We start from the raw sequence: 21041 nt of genomic DNA, 5'->3' as shown, positions 1-21041 counted from the left end.
TCTTCTTTGTGCATCAACAGGATTGTTAGCTATACTCCAGTCACAGTCAATTACACCTGTGTAAAAATTAACAGATTTACATAGATGAAATAACCTAGATTATCATTTGAAGGCAATGGGATTGCAGGGGTAATTAAAGGCCTAATTTGACTTTAAAAGTCTTTATTACTTTCAAATGCAAAATGGATTATGAGCATGAGACGGAAAGAACCCAGCTTGACTACCCGACATGCTGAGTTCAGGGCTAGCAGTTAGAAAAAAAACAAAACTATTTTTCGACTAGTTAGTTTGAGTCCATTGGGAATGTACTCATTGAGACGCAATAAACACAGAACTCTAGCCCTTTTTATCGTCACTTCCAAAGCAGAAACATGATTTGCCAAGATTCACTTCTGCAGCTTTAAAAAAAGTGTTACTCAGCAAGAATTCTATGTTACAATAAAAGTTATCTTGTTTTTGAATGCAGATTACAAAAGCATCAAGAAAAAGATTAAATATCAGTTTAGCCTCCTCAGAAATGCGTCAGATTCAAGTCTCCCAACGAGATTACAAACTATTTCGAACTTTGTTTGTGCTGATGATCTCTTTCTTCATCATGTGGAGTCCAATTATCATCACTGTTCTCTTAATTTTAGTTCAGAACTTCAAACATGATTTGAAAATTTTGCCATCATTTTTCTTCTGGATAATGGCATTCACTTTTGCCAACTCTGCCGTCAATCCAGTTTTGTATAATGTTACCCATTTCAGACATGAATGGTGGCAATTTCTTTTGTGTTGTGCAGCTCTTCCTGGAAGGAGAATGACTAATACAGAAACCACAGGAAGAAGAAATGACCACACAGAACCTAACTTATCTGTAATTTCTAAATAAGTAATGTATGAACTGTGTCTCAGCTGTTGCTTTGGCTGCTAAGCCACATACTTTCCCACACTGACCAGCTCACCATTTTATAGTACTGTATTATATGCTAAGGAAAACAGATAGGAAAATAAATACAACTATAGTTCAACTTCTATAATCCTAACCTAGACAAAATGTTATTGTCTTGGGAGTTTTGCCTGAGTAAAACTGCAGAATTTAATCCTATCGGCCTAATTCTCTTCTCATAATGATGTAATCAGGAGTAACGTCACTGACATTGGTGGAGGCACAGAAATGTAAAACAGTGTAACTTCAGAGAAGAATTGGGCTCTGTGGGGGCAGATTTTCAGACGGTGTAAATTGTCCACTCACTACAGTGGAGCCATGACAACTTACAGCAGCTGAGGATATTCTCCAGTTTTACTATCCATTTGCCAGTAAGAATAGAAACCAACTTCTAAAAATGGGTGTAAAAAGTGCACCCTCAAAAATTTCCATGCAGTCACTAAGTCCATAAAATAAAAAAAGGCATTTGCATGCATAAATCAGGTGACTGGCTGCCTGAACATACTTTTGTGCAACCTACCTTTATGCATAAAATGCCAATCTGAGTAGGTATATATGGTTTTTGCTGGTTCAATGAGCGCATGATCATTTTTGCTGGTATGTCCTACATTTGAAAATTTGGTCCTTAGAACTAGTCAATCTCTGGTGCCATTTTGCTGGATTCAACAATGTTACAGTAGATAGAAATGTTTATTTTTCTTAAGGTTGTAATTACCCTGTTTTTACATATGGTGCATTTTTACACATCTTCAGTCAAGTATGAATGTAATAAAATAAAGCTATTCTGTGATGTGATCAATGAACTTCCTTTTGTACTGAAATACTATCTAGCTTTCCAGAGAGTCCAATAAAGAAGCCACAATAAGTCAAGAGGACTTAGGCATTTTAAAATTAGATATTAGGGATTTTTTAAAAAATTTGCCTGCAAGGTTACTAGACAAAGTCAAAAACCAATAACAAAAAAATGAAAGATTACATACCTAAGTGCCACCATCTGGATTCCTATTTTTAAGCGTTGCAGTAAAATAGTATTTTTGCCAACAAAACAATAATCTTTTTATATTTACACAATATGCATTCCCTGTTATCCATGTTTATTAAAAGTTTCATTGGTTTATTGACAGGGTGAGCTTCAGAGCTCAGATAAATATATTTGAAGTTTGAATGAAGCTGCTTTAAAGATCTACAACAAAACAGTCAATTTGTAAACTTTACATCCATATTGATGTTACATCATTTGCTTCCATAGTTTCAAAACTCCTTAAGAGCAGAATCCTGAAACAAACAAAATAAAATTAATGATATTTCTAAACCAGCACTAGAAAGAAAAAATATACAAACATGTACCAAATTTAAAGTGTGTGTAAATGTATTTCCTTTAAAGTAGTCTTACTTACAAATATCAGTCTATTATTTGCAATGTTATTCTGCTCTTTAGATCTGTAGCACATGATTCCAAAGGATTTTCAACTCAACATAGGACAGGAATTAATCAGATCTGTTCCAGACATTAATGCTGAGGCAAAGAAGGAGCTAGCACAGATCAACCACAAGAACCATTTCAAAATATATTGACTTAAGTAAGATTTACCGTACTTTTCATTTAAGATCACAAAAAATGGCAGTAATAGACTATCCTAATGCACATACATTTATTTTCTTGTGGATTTTTGCTTTTAGTATATGCTGATACAAGGCCAGATTGCAATGCCCTGGTTACAATGAAGTAATAGCTTGTTCTGCAAGCAGTCCCGTGGCCAATATAAATATTTGTGATGGTTTTATTGTCATTGGGAATACTCACAGAGGGCAAAACTGTGATACCCTTACCCACATTAGGAAATACCTTAGTCCACAAGCAGGCAATTGACCTCAAGGTAGTAGCCCAACCTGACCCACAATCAGTAGGAGACACAGCTTCAGAAATGCAAGATAAGTGGCAAACAAAACAAAAAAACCAAACTAACAAAAACCAAACTAACAAACCAAAAAAACCCAGCCTTTTCTCTTCTTTTGCTTGAAAATAAAGATAGTTTACCAAGAACTGCTATTTAGATATAACTATATTTATATCAAGCCAAGACCTGTGTAATTAGTAATTTATTTATTGTGAACTTCAGCACAGTATTAGTTTAAAAAGTTGAAGAATCTTTGGAAAAAGGATTTAACTTGAAGATATGGGTCCAGAATCAAAATTGAAAGAGTCTGGATCACTTAATGATGACCTGTTCTGTCCATTCCCTCGGGGGCAGCTGGCATTGGCCACTGTTAGACAACAGGACACTGGGCTAGCTGGACCTCTGGCCTGACCCAGTATGGCCATTTTTATGTTCTTACATTCCCTTCAGTGGAAATTTTACCTCAGTAAGGCCTGCATAACAACTGAGTAAGGACATGAGGATTTTGGCACTCTTGCAAATAATTTTGTAGTTCTTGCTCGCAAAACTATGAGATGCAGGGAGGCCTCTGTTCATACAGAAGTTGCATTAACATGGACTTTGTATGAAGAATTTCCTAATGCAGATGTTTTGATCTTTTTTGTTCTTTTAGCTCTTGTACAAGTATCCACAATCACTGTCCATTGCTCCAATGTATGTCTGTTTGGTGTGCAAGAACCTGGCTCAACAATACTAGGGAGCTCAGAATTAATTAACACTCTGGTAAATGATCCGGAGCTTTGTCTGAATTGTGATTGGCACTCCTGCCTAGCGGAGGAGGTGTACAGTTGGCTTTAGGTCACCATGACACTCGATGCTGGGGTCATCTAACCACCACTCTGGTCCCCAGCATAAAATAGAGCAGCCTCAGAGGATCCAAAACATCAATTCTCACTCACAAAAAGCATGGAAGCCAAACCAGCCCTCCAACCACTACCCACCATCTGAAAGAGCAGACAAAGGGAAAAACATGCAATACAGTGGGGCAGAGTTAAGGTTTGTGTGAAAAGTGGGGGGGTCTTCAGCTTTTACAGGGAGTGGGCAGTTAGTACTGGGGCAGAGTTAAGGTTGGTGCTAGACTATTAGAAGACAATTTCCTAACTTTTGTATTCAAATTTCATCATTTAATGTTCTATTAATTATATTTTTAGTATGGAGGGTGTATTTGCAATTTTAACGGTGCTTTAAAAACAATATTAAAGACAATTGCAAATATTTTGTGGAAAACAAGTCCTCTTTTATGTGGAGAGTCTCCTGAGATGTTTGTAGATGTTTTGTCACAAGCTCTGAATATTTATGAACTTATACATTTTCTTTGCAACTTGTAACTTGCAAACATTCACGATTGATTTACTCATGTGCAAACATTTCGTATACTTTCATGTACATTTAATAGAAACACAGGATGGCTACAGTGGATCAGATCAGTGATCCACCTAGCCCACTATCCTGTCTCTCACAGTGGCCAGCACCAACTGGTTCAGAGGAACATGCAAGAAGCAACTTTTGCACACCTCTTTCTAAACTGGAGCTGGAGCACAAAGACTGGACCCCATTTTACATTCTTTCTTCATACATAAGTCTCTCCATGCCTCTAATCATTTTAATTTCCCATCTTTAGGCCCCTCTATTTCTGTTATATTTTATTTGAGGTGGGGCGAACAGAACCAAACACTGTATTCACAGTGAGAAAATATATACAATGGCATTATACTATTTCTTGTATTTTTTCTGCCCTATTCTTTAGGCATCCAAACATTTTATGTGCTTTTTTGATTCCTGCTGTAGACTGAGCACATGTTTTCACTGAGCTGTCCACAGTGACACCCAGATCTTTTCCCTGAGTGGTTACAGTTAATTCAGAACTCAACCATATGCATGAGTAGTTAAAATTATTCATGCAGATATTTATTGCCTTGTATCAAATGTGAATTTCATTTGCAGTTGTGCTGCCCAGTCTAACCTAAATAATTTTGTGTGGTTTGCACATTTTCATTATAGACAAGATTTATTTTAATTCTGTTCACCCACCTTTTCCAGATCACTAATAAATATACTTAGTATCACCTGTTCTAGTAGGTCTTTGTGGTGTCCCGCTGTCAACATATTGCAGGCTGAAAATTAACTATTTATATTAATCTTTGTTCATCTATCCATAGATTAGATTAATAGATTCATAAATTGTAAAGCCAGCAGGGACCACTCTGACCATCTAGTCTGATCTTCTGTAAGACAGGCCATAGGACTTCCCTGAATTAATTCCTGTTTGAACTAGAACATATCTTTTAGACAAACAGCTAGCACAAGTGCATCTTGTATTAATCTAGGTGTTTTGCAACTCTCTTCAGTGTTTGTTTCCTGGGATGGGCTACCCAGGATATCGCAGGGCAGTAAAAGTGAAAATCTGAGTATATCTGAGACTCTGAGACTCAGAGACTCTGAGTTTGCAATAAGAAAATAAGATATACCACAGCTACTAAGTGCAGCCCTTCCTACTATCACTGTCCATTAGAGAAAGAGCTTCCTAGCATGGTAGTCATTTCACCTCCCAAATAAAATTTTTCTGAAAAAAATATTCTTACCATTATGGACAATAACTCTGTATTTTCTGTCCAAGCAGAGGTCGACCTGCCTTTGCCTGACAATTTTCTGTGCCTCAGGTGGCAATCCCTTCGGGTCCCGGGAGAACACAAAGGAGTAACTATCAGCACAGGTACCATCATCATTTAGTTGGCGGCAGGAGTAATGAAGTGCATAAGTGTCATAATCTGTGTCCACTACCCAGTGATCATCATCTGAAAGAAACCATAGGGAAGGAGCAAGGAAGTTATAGAGGTAGGAGGAGACATTCACCTAGAGAGAATTCTGCATTTATTCAATCACAGAAGAATACCACATACTTTAGTATTAATGACGGCAAACGGTCCACAATGGGCCTGATCCTGACAGGTGCTTGGCACCCACAATACTTACTGAAATATTGGAAAGTTCCATGCTTCTGGCACCACACAGGCTCAGTCCCAAGATATTAGCATCACCACAACATGTGGGATGCATTTAGTCAATTAGATTAAATAAATCAACAGGAGCCAACTGGTCTGAGAAACATGAATTCACCTTTGGTCTCTTTTTGGCAGGAAGCTCTCACTCAGGGAGAAGTGTCATCTTGAAATCATATGCCCCTCTAAAAATCATTCCTGGCTGCTTGACATTCAGTTAACCTGGAAAGAACCTGCCACCTACCTTAGGATGTGTGTCCCTCAGGATCGTTCCCAACTGCCATACAGTTTGGGAGTCCACCCTTTAAAAGGTGTGGGGGGTAGTCTCAGCCAGCAGACTACTACCAAAACTGGCATTGTGTTGTCTCTGTCACCTCCACAGCCCAGCAGTCATAGCCATACTGTGGGTGAGTACCTGTGGAACCTGCCTTTATAGTGGATATTGGATTGTATTATTTTTTTAAATACGTATTATATCTAAAGATAGGTCTGAGCTGCAAACCTTAGACCTGGATGCAAACTTTCCCAATATACAGGAGCATTTGGAGCTAGAGTCTTGGTTCAAGCTTATTTATAACCAAAATGAGGTGGGATGAGTATTTCCGGACATTACTTCTCTCACAGAGAAGCAATATGGGTTTTAAAAGCATACAGTTTTAGTATTAGATTGCAATACTGAATGCATTTTATGGTATCAAGATAAAATCCTTAGACAGCACCCATATAGTTCTGCCTGTTTGCTTCATTTGTGTGATTTGAATTTAAATCATGGAAAACTATTGCCCTTACAACCAGACTTCTTTTGCTTATATTTCAGTGACATTACAGTCCTTTCACAAGCAGTGTTACAGTGTGGAAGGTGCACAAACTGGAAAAATTATTTTGTATTATTTTAAATAATCTGTGCCAATGTAAAGTAAAAGCCCACGAAGTCAGGAGGGTTGCACCAACTTTAATTTTAAACTAACTTGGTAGAAGTTTGGATCTACTTTAGATGGGAATAATGGCACCGTGGCCATTTTTAATGTAAATGCTGAAGAACATGCATTGCAGCTCTTATCGGGCAGAATAAATCCATGACCTTTTGGACCATGCAAGCCTCAGAAAACTGCAAGTGCTGATTCTTTGGTGAGGCTGATTGCTCTGGGGCAAAGGTCAGTCCCATTTGGAAGGTCAACAAGAAAAAAATAAAGCCCCTTCTGAGGGAGCTGTGGAGCAGGCAGTGGGAGGACAATAAAGGAAAACTCCCATACTGCACAACTCGCCATCCGGATCCATCCATCACCTACACAGCCCACAAGTGTTTCTTCACACAAGGAGACAGATGGGCTCTGGGGCCAGTCCAAGGAACAGGGTTATTTTCCAAAACAATCTCAGAGTATGTCTCCTGTATTCCCCTCTCAGCCCTATCACCAAAGAAATCATACCCACCTCATCACCGTTATGATGAGGGTTTTTCCCAGAGTCTGAGTCCTTTCCCTTTCCCTGCTTCTCTGTTTTTTGCCTCAGCATTAGGGATAATGTCAGAACAGCACTGAACATACTATATTACATTACATGCTCCAGCTCTGGGAATTTTAGTTAAATGTTTCTGCAGCCACAGTAGAGAAATCACAAATACTGTTTTCACCTAAGCCCTATTTACATAGCGATTACTATCACTGAGGTTCTTTGCTTTAAATTTCTTGGTAGGGAAGTAGAATTAAAAAAACAATAGATATTCTGAATTTTGAGGAAATTGCCATCACCAACTTGTATCATGTAGATCAAATATGAAGCCTAAATTACTTGACAACGTTTTAAGTCTGAATTAAAACTAAGAAAATATAACGTTGGAGTCTGTGACGCATTAATGTCACTCATTGTTTTACTGAAACATGGGAGAAATTTAACAACAAAATAAATCTACTTGGGAACTTTCTTTATACTTCATCTCTGTCTAATGGGCCTTATTTTTGTGTGTACAGTGGTGCATATGCTCTGTTAAGGACTGAATACATAATGGTTAAAATGGTCAAACACAGGGTAAAGCTGGAGAAAATAAATATGTTCCTGCTGGTCATGCACCAGATTACTCACAGCTCTCCTAGTCACATTACCTTCTGAAAAGCTCTCTTTTCCTACCACAGAAACGCTTTAAGCTGTATTTGTGTGGAAAAAGCATATCATCCTGGTGCCTCTTAGGTTTCTTATAAATGTGTATTTGCTAGGCATATGCAAAGAGATGTATCACAAATCCTAGTGACAATTTGCAGTTAGAATTTCAGATCATTCTCAGCTATTTAGTAGTTAGTGTAACAATTAATGCCTCTCTAACCTCCCTATATCCACAGAAATGTGTAAGGGGAAGAGCTGTCATCTCCAGTTCCCACACCTCATGGACCTTCTCCTCACTATTTGGCTTCCATGGAGTTGGAAGAGGTAGTTCTGGGTTCTGCCAGATTCTCTTCCTCCCTCTTCAGGAGGACCAGAGTTTGCAGCAAAGTATAGTACAGTGCTCCCATCTCTGCAGGATGGGGCATCCAGCAATCAGGGAAATCCCTGGGAAGTATGTCTCAGCAGTGAGCTGGCAAGAAACTGGACAGCAAGTCAGAGGCAAGTGGCTTCCTGAAGATCCCCTGAGAACTGTGTGTTTTTGGGGTGGAGCCCTCATCTCTTCCAAATTCCACCTTCCCCCAGTAGAGGTATTCCATGGAAACGTCTCAAGTGAAGAGTGCTGGAGTTTCTACTCCCTAGGCGGGTTAATCTCACACAGGGAAGACTGGGGCTCAGTATTAATTTGTTGAGAGTTTGTCAAAAAAAAAAAAGAGAAAGTCCCTGTATTCACAAAGTATCCACAAAGGCTAAGAGCTGCAAAATCCTCCTCTACCAGGTTGCTGAAGATTAACTCTGAAGTTAGGCTTTTTCAAGAAAATTAACAGTCAAATAAAAAGCAGATCTGAACTAAAAAGAGCTCAGAGTCTTCTCAATCTCCATCTACTCCTTTCATGTGATGACGCTAGTCTATATTATGGGGCTTGGAAGGAAAATAAATGTATGATCTTTGCCATGCAAAGACCTTGACTTCACTAGGATAAACATCAACCAGCTAACACATGTGAAAACTAGGAACTGCCTCGTCCACTTTAGGATTTTACCATGTGGCAGTTACCATGTGTTAGCTAACATGGCTAAAAAAATCCCTTATTTTCCCCATGTAGATGCACCAAAAGTGACAAGGGCTATCATGCAGCCCTGAGTCTCCTGCTGCAAAAACACCCCACTACTTATTAGTACTCACTTCCCTTCTGGAGAAAAGAGGCAACACCCCAGTAGTTCATCTTGAACTTGGCAGGATCCTCAGTGTCAGTGAAGAAGCCAATCATGTTAGCACAAACATCCCAGTTACTACAAATAGAGTGAGACAAAAAGACACTGAGTTCAAACTGGGCAGCCTGGACTTGGGGTCAGATAGTGATGAACACATAGGTACGAGGAAGGGTTAGAGCAGTGGAGAGCCCAGCAGAAAGTCAGGGCCCTGGGGAACTGGAGTGGGAAGAGAAGGAAGGGTGCCAGGCAACTTACTTGAACAGCTGGACTCTGCCCTTGGCGATGGCTTTCATTTGTCCATTCTCCTCTATGGTGAAGTGGGCTACCACGTTGTCCTGCAGGAACAATCCCTCAGGGTCTTTTTTGGCCATGGCATACCAGGTGCCATTATACTGCAGGGAGAGGAGAGAGGCTCTGGTTAGGCCTGGGAAGCATGGAAGGCCCAAGTGCAGGGAAGACCATAAAAGCTGGATCTATCTGGACCTTGCAGAACTCTGCTGATCTTTGGCCCCAAGCCTCCAAATCATACCATCAAATTAGAGAATAAATCCAGCAGCTCCCAAGTCACCAAAAACAATTTGGGTACAATGCACCAAGGACACAAGAACCACAAAGGTTCAGATTCAGCAGCTGGATCTAGCCAGGTTTTGACCCCGATCCTCTAAGTTCTAATGTTTAAAAAGAGAACAAGGATAGCTTCTCCTGCCGTATGAACCAATTCTATACCTTGCTAGGCTAATACAAATAACCGGAGTAATAACAATGTAACTCGGCACGCAGGGGGGCCGAAGTTTTGCAGTGAAACTAGAGCAGCTGAACTTCTCTCTTCTGATAGAGTTTTTGAGTTTGGAATTTTTCAAATAGCTGGATCCAGCAAGCTCAAGTCTCTGGATGGGGGCGGGAGGGGGTTTATGGTGCTGCTGTTCCCATTTGTAGCAGGGGCTAGATCTTTTGCTGCATGACGAGCTGCTGCTTTTCCCCTCTGTTTAGAGCACACCCTTGTTCTCGGTTTAGGCATTTGGGGCTCTGGGCCACAAGCTGCCTGTGCCCAGGTGCCGGATCTAGGTTTTGTGGTGCTCTGCACTGGAGGCCAGGTGTTTGGCACACGAGGAGTGGGCAGACTGGGTCTCTATTTTGATAGTACATTTTGGGCCTTAGGGCAAAATTTGGCAAGATCCAAGGAGAGCCAGCCCCAGAGGGCGGGGAGGGGAGCGGACACCTACACGAGCCTTGTTGAAGTTCTCTTGGACTCTGATGTTGCTCACTCTGCAGTCCCGCTCCGCTCGGCATCCACAGCCCAGCAGGCCCAGGACCATCAGCAGCAGCCAGGCCAGGAATCTCCCCGCCTGAGCCATCCTACTCCTATGCAACAGCAAACAGAGACAGACCAAATCATCAGCTGGGGGGGCCCCAAGGCACCCGGAAAGGAGGGGTCCCCAACATACCCAGTGTCCCTAAGATGCTCAGAGGGCCCCCCAAAGCAGCAGTGGGGTCCCCCCAATGACAGTAGAGTACCCCCAGCACATAGGGTGGGTGGTCCCCAGGCACCCAGAAATGGGGCCCCAAAGCATCTAGAGGGGCCCCCCAGTGCAGATGGTGGGGCGTCCCCACTGCCTCTCTGCAGGAGGGCTGCAGCATTTCCAGCCACATCCCTGAGCGACCCGAATCATCACACACACACGCGGCGGACGAGAGAGGCTCCCCCAGCTGGAAACGTGTCTCTCACAGAGCAGCGCCGATCCCCGCAGTCAGCCGGTCTCTAGCCCGAGCGCTCGCACAGGGGAGAGGAGGCGGCCGGAGGGCGCGGGGCTGGGAGCGCTTTATACAGCTCCGGGGTGGGGGTGGGGATCTGCTCTTTCGTAACTTCGCGGGGCGAAAGACTAACAAGTGGAGTGGGGAAACCTGGTCGATTCCAGCTAGGCAAGGGGGCCCTGCGCAGCAGGCTCTTGCGTAACAACAGCAGAGCAGGCTGGGGTAACCCAGGCGATCTTTAACCCCAGCCCCGGGGAGAAAAGCGTTTACGGTATCACACAACCCCAAAGGCAAGACCCCAACTCAGGGCGGGAGAACGTGAGAGAAGCGAGAGATGCCAACTGTCCCGGTTTTATATTATTATTATTCTTGAACTACAATATCGTTTCCCACTCCGTCGCTCCAGAGTCCTGCTTCTCCAACGTGCCCAGCGGAGTTACAGCTCGTGGCCTCGTTTGTCTCCCCCAGATGTCCTGTTTCTACCCTTCGAATGCTGGCAGCATCGGGGCACGTGTGTGAACCTTTCAGCCAGATGGGAACTGTTTATTCCAGAGCCCCAGACCGGTTGTTGCTGGTGCCTGAGAACCCAAGCCCAGCTTCCAGATAGCAGGAGCTGTCCCGCGCTACAGCCTGGAAGCCTTTCATAGCCTGCTCCAGAGAGCAACAGATGTGTCCAGCTGCAGCCTGGGGACATTTTTTGGGTCCTGCCTTCGGAGGAGGCAAAAAAGCACCGCTCACTTCAGTCCTAACACAAGCCCGGTGGGGATGCACATGACTGTGAATGTGCTAACGTTTGCACCCACCACTCGGGTCCCTTTCTATGTAAATGATGAGGCAAAGTTCCTTCAATTTCTTTCTTGGCAAACTGTTTTTTGTTATATAAAAGATTATTTTTCTCCTATCCAGGCAAGTAGTGGTGCCTCTTGGTCAATATTTGTTCTGTAGTTTCAACATCTTTCGAAGCATCAGAGAAACCCTGTTAACCATTTTCCAGCTATGTGACTCAGAGCAGGGTAGGAAAAATCATTCGCAGCAGCACCAGGTCACATACTTCACTTCCGTGTTTTTAAAGAGTAAGGGGCTAAGGGTGTTAATTGAAGCCAGTGCCAAATGTCCATTCATTTCAGAATTTTTTTTAAAAAAACCTCATTCAAATTCAGAGCTGCTCAACAAGATGGGGGGGGGGGAGTGCTTTGTAAAAGCACATGCTGGACAGAAATAGGGCACCTAGTCAAATAAACATGTCCTTCCCCTGAAGTTTATCGCAACCCTTCAGTTTCCTCTGTCTCTTCATAAAAATATTAAGCTGTGTGATTTAATTTTTTTTTTTACTATATATCTTCCTTGCCAAGTTCTTCCATATAGTAACTACTAATTTAGTGGAATAGTTTACCTGAATTCTTTGTTTATGCCCCATTTCCTGATTCTCAGGATGAGATATTTGTTGTTTGGACCCTTTGCACTAAGAGCAATTTATTTTGGTTCTCTTTCTCAGATCTCATCCTAGGTCAGTTCCAGGTTGTCTCTATTGAGAATAAGTTCCAACTCTTGAAGCCATTCCTCATAACAAATATTCTTACAAAGCTATAATACATAAACTTGTTTGTAGTAAGACTACTATAAAATAGTGCATGTAACACATACAAAGGTGCTGTATATTGTAATGTCGATGAGCAAAAGTTTTCAATTTAGAATGAGATTTTTAGTGATGCCTAAGAACTGTGGACCCATTTAAATTAATGAGAACTGGGGATTCATATCCCCTGGTCAGCTTTTAAAACCTCTCCCTTAATTCCTGTTAATACTGGTGGGAGACAGTTATGCACTGCATATAGCTCTAAGCGAGACAGATACACATAGCAGTCTCAGATACATGGGTGCACAACTCCATATAACTGATCTGCTTTGTCCATCTTCTCACAAGATCAACAGTAACATGAAGAGGGTTGTAACTTACTTTATTACCCTTGATAGCCCTATGCTGTTTATTTAATGTCAGATAAAACATGTCTATAATTTCTCTCTGCCACTTTGGTAAGCACTGTTACCAGCCTTTCTCTTGATTCTGACCTCTGTATCCTTATTTTTAATCCCAAATCAACTTTTAGGATCAGGTCTGTGCCTTTAATATTACACTAATATAATTCTCCTTTGAAAACATTATGACTGGAATTTTCAAAAGAGTCTAAGGGAGTTGGGCACTCAAACTCCATTAAAATTCAATGAGATTTAGGTACCTAACTTCCTCAGGTTCCCTTGGAAATCCTGTCCTTAGAGTTTATTATGTGTATGCCCTGCATTTTTACAGGCAACAGGCCCAATCCAGCTTTTGCTGAGGCTGTCAGAGTATCATCACGAGCCACTGTCCTGACCACACCCACAGGCAGGATTCAACATTGCAAAGGGAACCCTTTGCAAGTTAATGATAATTTACCCTAGGTTGACCTGCGAGTTTGATGGGAGGATGGCTACCATCTTTCAGCACTGTTCCATCCAGATCCATATATCCAGAGTGTAGCGCCTGCAGGTTTTATGTCCCTCCACTCATGGAAGTGGAGGGGAGCATTTCTATTAATATCAATGAGAATCATGAACACAGATCATGTGAATGGAAGTGAATGGCTCATAGATTCCTGGATAAGCTTAGGAGGAAGAAAAAACATTCTTAAAGCTCCAATATGATGTAAACAAAAGAGCTATTTATAAAACTCAGCATACATTTACAAAATTTATCGCAGATCAACATGAGTCGGTAGTCAAACTTGTGCTGTTTCACTAGCTGATTCTTAAATTTTGACAGCATATTGTGAAAAGTATGGACATTTTGAAACCAGTATGTATTTCTTTCAGATGCATTTTACTGAGGAAAAAAAGTATTCTAACTTTAAAGTTAGTAAAGAGGGAAAAAAAGAGAATTTCTGTCACTGATTTTCCATTACAATGCTTTTCCCATGAATAGCCTGTAAAAGTAATTAATATTTTCCATAATGATAGTATCTATATTTTCCATAATGACAGTGACAGTCATTTCTAACACTGCAACATTTAAGTTTAAATACTGAAAGGACTAGAATTTATTTATGGCAATGTAGTAAGATTTTAGTTCTTAGGAGAAAAGTTGGCGCAAAGTATTGGCAATAGGATATAGAGCATTTAGTTTCAGTCTTGTCCAGCTTGATACAGATAGAAAGACTTTTTGTTCCCATCTTCTGGTTCTTTGTTGGCTTGTTATTATTTATTTCTAGGGCCTCATTCACAAGTAGCAGTGTGCAGGGCACTATCTTCTGAGATCAGGTCATTTCTAACAAGATACAACAAATAGCATGAAATGAACCAGTGATCTCAGTGTATTTTGTAGGACACAAACATCCACATCACTGTCACAATTGCCCCACCCCCTCCAGGTGACAGCAGTTAAGGCATAGAGGCCAAGGGTACAATGGGCTGGAAATTGTTAGCACTTGCACTATTCCTGCCTGTGTATTTGTTTTGTAGGTAAAGGACTTACAGCTTCCAAAAATGACAACCTGACTCTTTGCTTGAGCACTAATTTCATCTCAGAGTCTTCAAAAAGAGTAATTAAAATAATTTGGTTTTTAAAATGTTAACTGCATTTTCAGCAGCAAAGTGGTCTCCCTTATAAAGATTGTGATTCTGTGCTCACAAATTTCTCTTCTAGATTCCTTGAGAGAAAAAGGGTTTGTGTCTGCTTGTAAGTCTGCTTTTAATGGGCTCTACCATCTCCTTCCTAGATTTTCTTCTGAGCAGACAGGAAGCAAACTTGAGATAATTCATTTACAATAATATTTTTTCCTTCTGAACATTAAACACATCGCCCAAATCCATCTGTCATGGTTTATTCGTCATGCTATGACAGTTAATTTTCCCTTAGTATATGGAATACAGTGCTATTTATATTGATGACAATGGAATTTTCAGGGTGGGAAAAATAAAATATGCCACATATTGTCAATTAAGTGGAAAGAGAGGCTTTCATATGCTTTTATTTTTATTTCTTTGTCTTCTACATCAGCATTTTGCTTCCTGGGCAAGTCCTTAGAACCTGTCTAGAAAGCCCCAGGATCTCTCCAGTTCCCATTTACTCCTTACACACTCAAAAATTCCAATATCACACACATTGTTCATGCAGCAAATGAGATAGAGAGATGCGTCTAGTGCCAGACAATGTCTCTTCTGAGTTGGTCAGATGCACTCTTTCCCACCACAGACTCAGTATGTTGCTTGTGCAGTACAACCAGACCCTGCCACTCTGGAGCAAGGGACCAAACTCAAGACTCAGACTTGGATGCTCTATGTGCAGAAATATTATGCTTGTGCTAGGCCATGAGACTGGTCTTTTCACAGTCAGTATTAATTTTCCCCTGGTCTATGTTTATATAAGGATCCACAGCTGCATTAAGCTAAGATAAAATATGAAAAGAGCTATGTGCTTTTTCTTCTAAGAGGTCAGATGCAGATGAATTTAAAACAGAGTTTAAATTACATTTAAAACAAAGTTACATAACTGTATGGGAGTTCTCCAAGGAACAGGGTGACCAGATAGTAAATGTGAAAAATCGGGACAGGTTGGGGGTAATAGGAGCCGATGTAAGAAAAAGACCCCAAAATTGGGACTGTCCCTATAAAATCGGGACATCTGGTCACTCTATCAAGGAACAAAGCCAGAGCTGCAGGCACTCTTCTTTCAGAGACCACTAGCTCATCCTAGTCCTAAGGGGCACCGTGCTGCAGAAGAGACGTAAATGCAGATTCTGCAGACCAAAGATCTTCACAAGAGTGGGACTTTAATCCCAGTGTCCTGGCCAAATACCAACTTGGGGAACTCCATTCCAATTACCTACCGTTTCCCTGCAGCTTCACAGACAGGGTAGTCCTCTCCCCGTGGTACCTAAATTGTTCTGTAGCATTAGTTCACGCTTGGTATTAAACAGCAACTACATTTAATCCCAGAAGTGGCTGTGTTTCAGTGGAGGTGTGGGCGGGGTTTGACCATTCTCACGTGTAGTTTGCATACCTGTTAAGTTTGTGAAAGTGCTTTGGGATGTTTCAGAATAAAAGGTGCTATATATGTGGCAAGTTATAGTTTATTATTGTATTGTTGTTATTGTTTTGTATTGACAAAAAAAAATTAAACCCAGGAAAGGCAAAACCAAGGAAAATGAGGGTACCATATGGGATGCAATGTCAGCAATTCAAAGTGAAGAATGTTTCCAAATGTGTTAAATCTGGTTTACCATTGTTTAGCTACATGTGGCTTATCCATGAGACAGACAAAAGGAATTGCTAGCATCACAAACCCCCAGCATTTAATTCCTTTCCCTGACTGGTAGAGCTGCTCAGGGAATGGAGGTGGGGCTTGGCAGCTCTAAACAGGCTGATTGACAAAAAGCAAGATTTGCTTTTACATAATTAAATGTGGGAAACAACCAAATCAAGGTTTATCATTAGAATACTTGGTTGCTTTTTAGCATTTTCCTGCATAGCTGAGTCAATTGTTTTCATCTATAATAATCATTTCAAAAGCAATGTTTCATCATACTTTTCCTGTTCTGATCCAAATTGACTAAATAATAATATGATGCTGCACTTTTACGGCACCTTCTAGGCGAGGAGATCGATGCACTTAACAAACATTAATGAATAAAAACTCACCAACCTTTGGGTGAAATCTTGGCCCATTGATGTAAATGATAAAATTCCCATTGACTGCAATTGGGCCAGGATTTTACCCCAAATCATTAGAAGAACGGTATTATTATTATTCCTAGTTTATAGAGTCTATAGTATCTCAATCATGTCAAGAACGAGGGGCTGATGCTGCAATCCTTACTTGTGCAAATAATCCTTATTCACTGAAGCCAAAGGGATTACCTATGTGCAGACTAGTCGCATGTGTGTAGTCGTTGCAGAATCGGGCCCATAAGTGTTGGCCTAATGGAATTACTCTGGATTTACACTCATGTATCTGAAATGAAAATTTGGCTCCCAATGTGCAGTTTACATCACTGTTCACATCATTGATGAATAGTTTATGGTTATCTTTTTGGCAGCCCAAGAAACAGTATTGTATAATGGCATTTAAGAGTGCCACAGCATCATGAACTCTAGCAGAGATGACCTGTACCCGCTGGTTGGGGCGGGGGGGGGGGGGCAGAGTGACGGCAGCGGCTTCAGCAGAAGTTACTGTGCATGCTCAGTCCATGTGACTCATAGGATCTGAATCCATTTCAGTAGATAGGATAGTATTTACTGTGACAAACAAATTAATATTCAAACCAGAGACAGTAACCCTCAGCAACCACTGACTAATAACATCAGTAAGTGTCTGGACAAATCAAGGATCAACTTCTTCCTGGAAACCCTTTCTGTCCTCCTGCTTGCCAATGGATTTCCATCTATTGCACTATAAGTAAGCACAAACATATTCAGTGTGTGAAACTGTCACCAAGGCATAATGTCCTGTCAAGATAGTATCAAACAGCAGCTCAGAAGTGCTGGCAGGTGAATTCTTCCTGATAGCAGAAAGAAAAGTTGTATCAGTGAGTACTTTTGCTGCTTATTAAATCATTGTCATTCAGTTTTCTCATAATGCTTTCTAGGGGGAGCTTTGCCATTAGCACTCTAGTAAACTGACTAGTTTAAAATCTATTTTTAGCAGTTCAATGTGAGACAGAAAGAGATGAACCAGGTAAGTTATTTGCCTATTGTTTTAAAATCATAATGTGCATTACATGTCATAAAGCTGATCAAGAGATTTATTATAGATTTTAAATGCTTGTTAGATTAGATAAACATGCATGCATACAATTTGCCAGAGAAGAACTAGAAAGAGAGAGAAAGAGAGAGAGAGAGATTAGATAAAAAAAGGTAGCAATAAATAGATGTTTTACGAACTGTTAATCACTATTTTTTTTAACCTGGAGTTTAAGACCACATGGCAAATTTTTAGATGCATATTTTGTGAACATTATAATCATTATAATTGTTCTTTTTGTACCATGCAATTCTTTGGAGATATTCCTCTAACAAAAACTTTTATACATAGTACCTGTCAGGTGAATTTTAGCTCTTGTAAAATGTTTTGCAAACATTAGCTACTTAGCTGTTGTAAAAAGAAAAGGAGTACTTGTGGCACCTTAGAGACTAACCAATTTACTTGAGCATAAGCTTTCATGAGCTACAGCTCACTTCATCGGATGCATACTGTGGAAAGTATAGAAGATCTTTTTATACACACAAAGCATGAAAAAATGGGTGTTTACCACTACAAAAGGTTTTCTCTCCCTCCACCCCACTCTCCTGTTGGTAATAGCTTATCTAAAGTGATCACTCTCCTTACAATGTGTATGATAATCAAGGTGGGCCATTTCCAGCACAAATCCAGGGTTTAAGAAGAACGTCTGGGGGGGGGGGGGTAGGAAAAAACAAGGGGAAATAGGTTACCTTGCATAATGACTTAGTCACTCCCAGTCTCTATTCAAGCCTAAGTTAATTGTATCAAATTTGCAAATGAATTCCAATTCAACAGTCTCTCGCTGGAATCTGGTTTTGAAGTTTTTTTGTTCTAATATCGCAACTTTCATGTCTGTAATCGCGTGACCAGAGAGATTGAAGTGTTCTCCGACTGGTTTATGAATGTTATAATTCTTGACATCTGATTTGTGTCCATTTATTCTTTTACGTAGAGACTGTCCAGTTTGACCAATGTACATGGCAGAGGGGCATTGCTGGCACATGATGGCATATATCACATTGGTGGATGTGCAGGTGAATGAGCCTCTGATAGTGTGGCTGATGTTATTAGGCCCTATGATGATGTTCCCTGAATAGATATGTGGGCACAGTTGGCAACGGGCTTTGTTGCAAGGATAGGTTCCTGGGTTAGTGGTTCTGTTGTGTGGTATGTGGTTGCTGGTGAGTATTTGCTTCAGGTTGGGGGGCTATCTGTAGGCAAGGACTGGCCTGTCTCCCAAGATTTGTGAGAGTGTTGGGTCACTTGAATAGAGACTGGGAGTGGCTAAGTCATTATGCAAGGTAACCTATTTCCCCTTGTTTTTTCCTACCCTCCCCCTCCTCAGACGTTCTTGTTAAACCCTGGATTTGTGTTGGAAATGGGCCACCTTGATTATCATACACATTGTAAGGAGAGTGATCACTTTAGATAAGCTATTACCAACAGGAGAGTGGGGTTGTGGGGGGGGGGGAGAAAACCTGGATTTGTGCTGGAAATGGCCCAACTTGATTATCATACACATTGTAAGGAGAGTGATCACTTTAGATAAGCTATTACCAGCAGGAGAGTGGGGTGGGGGGAGAGAAAACCTTTTGTAGTGGTAAACACACATTTTTTCATGCTTTGTGTGTATAAAAAAGATCTTCTATACTTTCCACAGTATGCATCCGATGAAGTGAGCTGTAGCTCACGAAAGCTTATGCTCAAATAAATTGGTTAGTCTCTAAGGTGCCACAAGTCCTCCTTTTCTTTTTGCGAATACAGACTAACATGGCTGTTACTCTGTTAGCTGTTGTAGCATTCCTGTCAAATAGGGAAATAGTGTCATCCTCATTTTGCAGATGGGGAAACACACAGAAATGTTAAGGCCCAGATTTTAAAAAGTATTTAGGTGCTGTGCTGAGCATTGCAACACCTGACTGATTTAGGAGCATAAATCTCACTTTCAAAAAGGGATTTAGCTATTTAGGAGCCTTCATTGATTGTCAATGGGATTTAGGCTCCCAAGAACCTAAATCACTTTAAAATGAGATGTAGGCACCTAAATCAGTTAGGTATAATGCCGAGTGCAGCAATGGCTAAATACCTTTAAAAATCAAGGCCCAAGTGTCAGTGCCAGGATTACAATGCTGGTGTCCTTTGCTGTCAGGCACATGCTTTGTCCATACACTAATTTGCAATACATGCTATTGAGTAACCCTCACTAGTGAGCAAAGGCTACATTGCACCAAAGCCATCTCAGTTGTAGGCAGCCAGCTGGGAGAAAGTCTGAGCAGCTGCTAGTGCTGCCAGTGGCAACCAAGCAACACCTTCAACCTACAGCAGCAAATTATTCTAGTGTCTCCCACACAAAAACTGAGGGGACCTACAGCCATTGGTTTGACGGGTCCCCAAAGGTAGACAATAGTGGTAGAAGGGAACCATGAATAACCCATAGCCTTCTGGAAAACTCTAACTGATCTTTTTTTTTTTTCCATTTTGTAAGGGAAAGGGCTAATTTTTTACTTTAAAAAGAAAAATGAAAGCTGACATTAGCCTGTGCATTGTTAGGCCCTCAAAGTGTGGAGGACAAGTGGCACCAGGCTTTGTAGGCTCCAAAAGTTAGCACTGTTAGGGACACAGGCCTGATGGGCATAATTGCACCATGTAAGAGGTTTGTGGTTATTATGTCAAGTGTCATGAATAAAACCCTTATTTTTTAATACTAATTCTTTGATTATAAAATGATTAAAATCCATCAGATAAATTACTCAATATGTAGAATCCTGGGGATTAGATACAAAAATGATCATTAGCTTTATTTTATCCAGCCCCCTGCTGATGCCCTAGTGTCCCTCCAGGATATTCTTGAATAATTTGTCCAAGACAGTTTTCTATTACTCAAGTGATTGGAATGCCATGACTTAGTTTGGGAGGTAATTCTGCAGTCCACTAGACCTCACACTTAGGAAATTATTTCTTTTTCAGAGCCTAAACTTTCCTTTGTTTAATATTATGTCATTCCATTACTCTTAGTTATGCTACCTTGGATTGCCTTAAAATTCCATTCCCACTTTTGTATTTAAACCTTCACATACTTGTAGATGGTTTTCATATCCCTCCCATGATCATTTAGGCAAACAATGCAAATTTATCTCTTGTAAGTCAATTCTCCTAGCTTCTTAACAGTTTTCTCTCTGAATTATTCCAATTCATAGACATCTTTCTAGCATCAAGGTGCCAAGAATTCAAACATAGCATTATAAGGGTGATCTCACCAAAGCAATGTAGATAGATTATTAATATTATGCCACTGGTCCATGCCATGATATGTCTCTATATGTAGCACAAAAGTACTTTTTTTTTTTTTTTGCTGCCAA

The 21041-nt window shown here is 40.7% G+C and overlaps 1 protein-coding gene across 1 annotated transcript; it reads right to left on the bottom strand.

The window, feature by feature from the left end:
- Positions 1 to 571: 571 nt before the first annotated feature.
- On the bottom strand, positions 572 to 10966 carry RBP4 (retinol binding protein 4). Its single transcript, XM_074959994.1, has 6 exons — positions 10903 to 10966; positions 10400 to 10538; positions 9432 to 9568; positions 9148 to 9254; positions 5451 to 5663; positions 572 to 791 (listed from the first exon to the last, which is right to left on the bottom strand). The coding sequence occupies exons 2-6, from the start codon at positions 10529 to 10531 to the stop codon at positions 637 to 639; spliced, it is 744 nt and encodes a 247-aa protein (XP_074816095.1). The 5' UTR covers positions 10532 to 10538; positions 10903 to 10966; the 3' UTR covers positions 572 to 636.
- Between the last annotated feature and the right edge of the window lie 10075 nt (positions 10967 to 21041).

Source organism: Natator depressus, chromosome 7 (genome assembly GCF_965152275.1).
Source record: "Natator depressus isolate rNatDep1 chromosome 7, rNatDep2.hap1, whole genome shotgun sequence".
Taxonomy (NCBI): domain Eukaryota; kingdom Metazoa; phylum Chordata; order Testudines; family Cheloniidae; genus Natator; species Natator depressus.
The sequence above is the reverse complement of the archived record's forward strand: the minus strand, read 5'-3'. Positions and strand labels throughout refer to the sequence as shown.

Bases quoted from the DNA above. Each gene is read 5' to 3' on its own strand.
- RBP4 (XM_074959994.1), bottom strand. From the start codon at position 10,531: ATGGCTCAGGCGGGGAGATTCCTGGCCTGGCTGCTGCTGATGGTCCTG. The intron at 5,664-9,147 runs GTGAGTACTAAT...GGTTTCTTTCAG, and splicing joins CTCTTTTCTCCAGAAGGGAA to ATGATGATCACTGGGTAGTG. The intron at 792-5,450 runs GTAAGAATATTT...TTCTCCTTCCAG, and splicing joins CAGAGTTATTGTCCATAATG to GAAGAGCTGCACAACACAAA.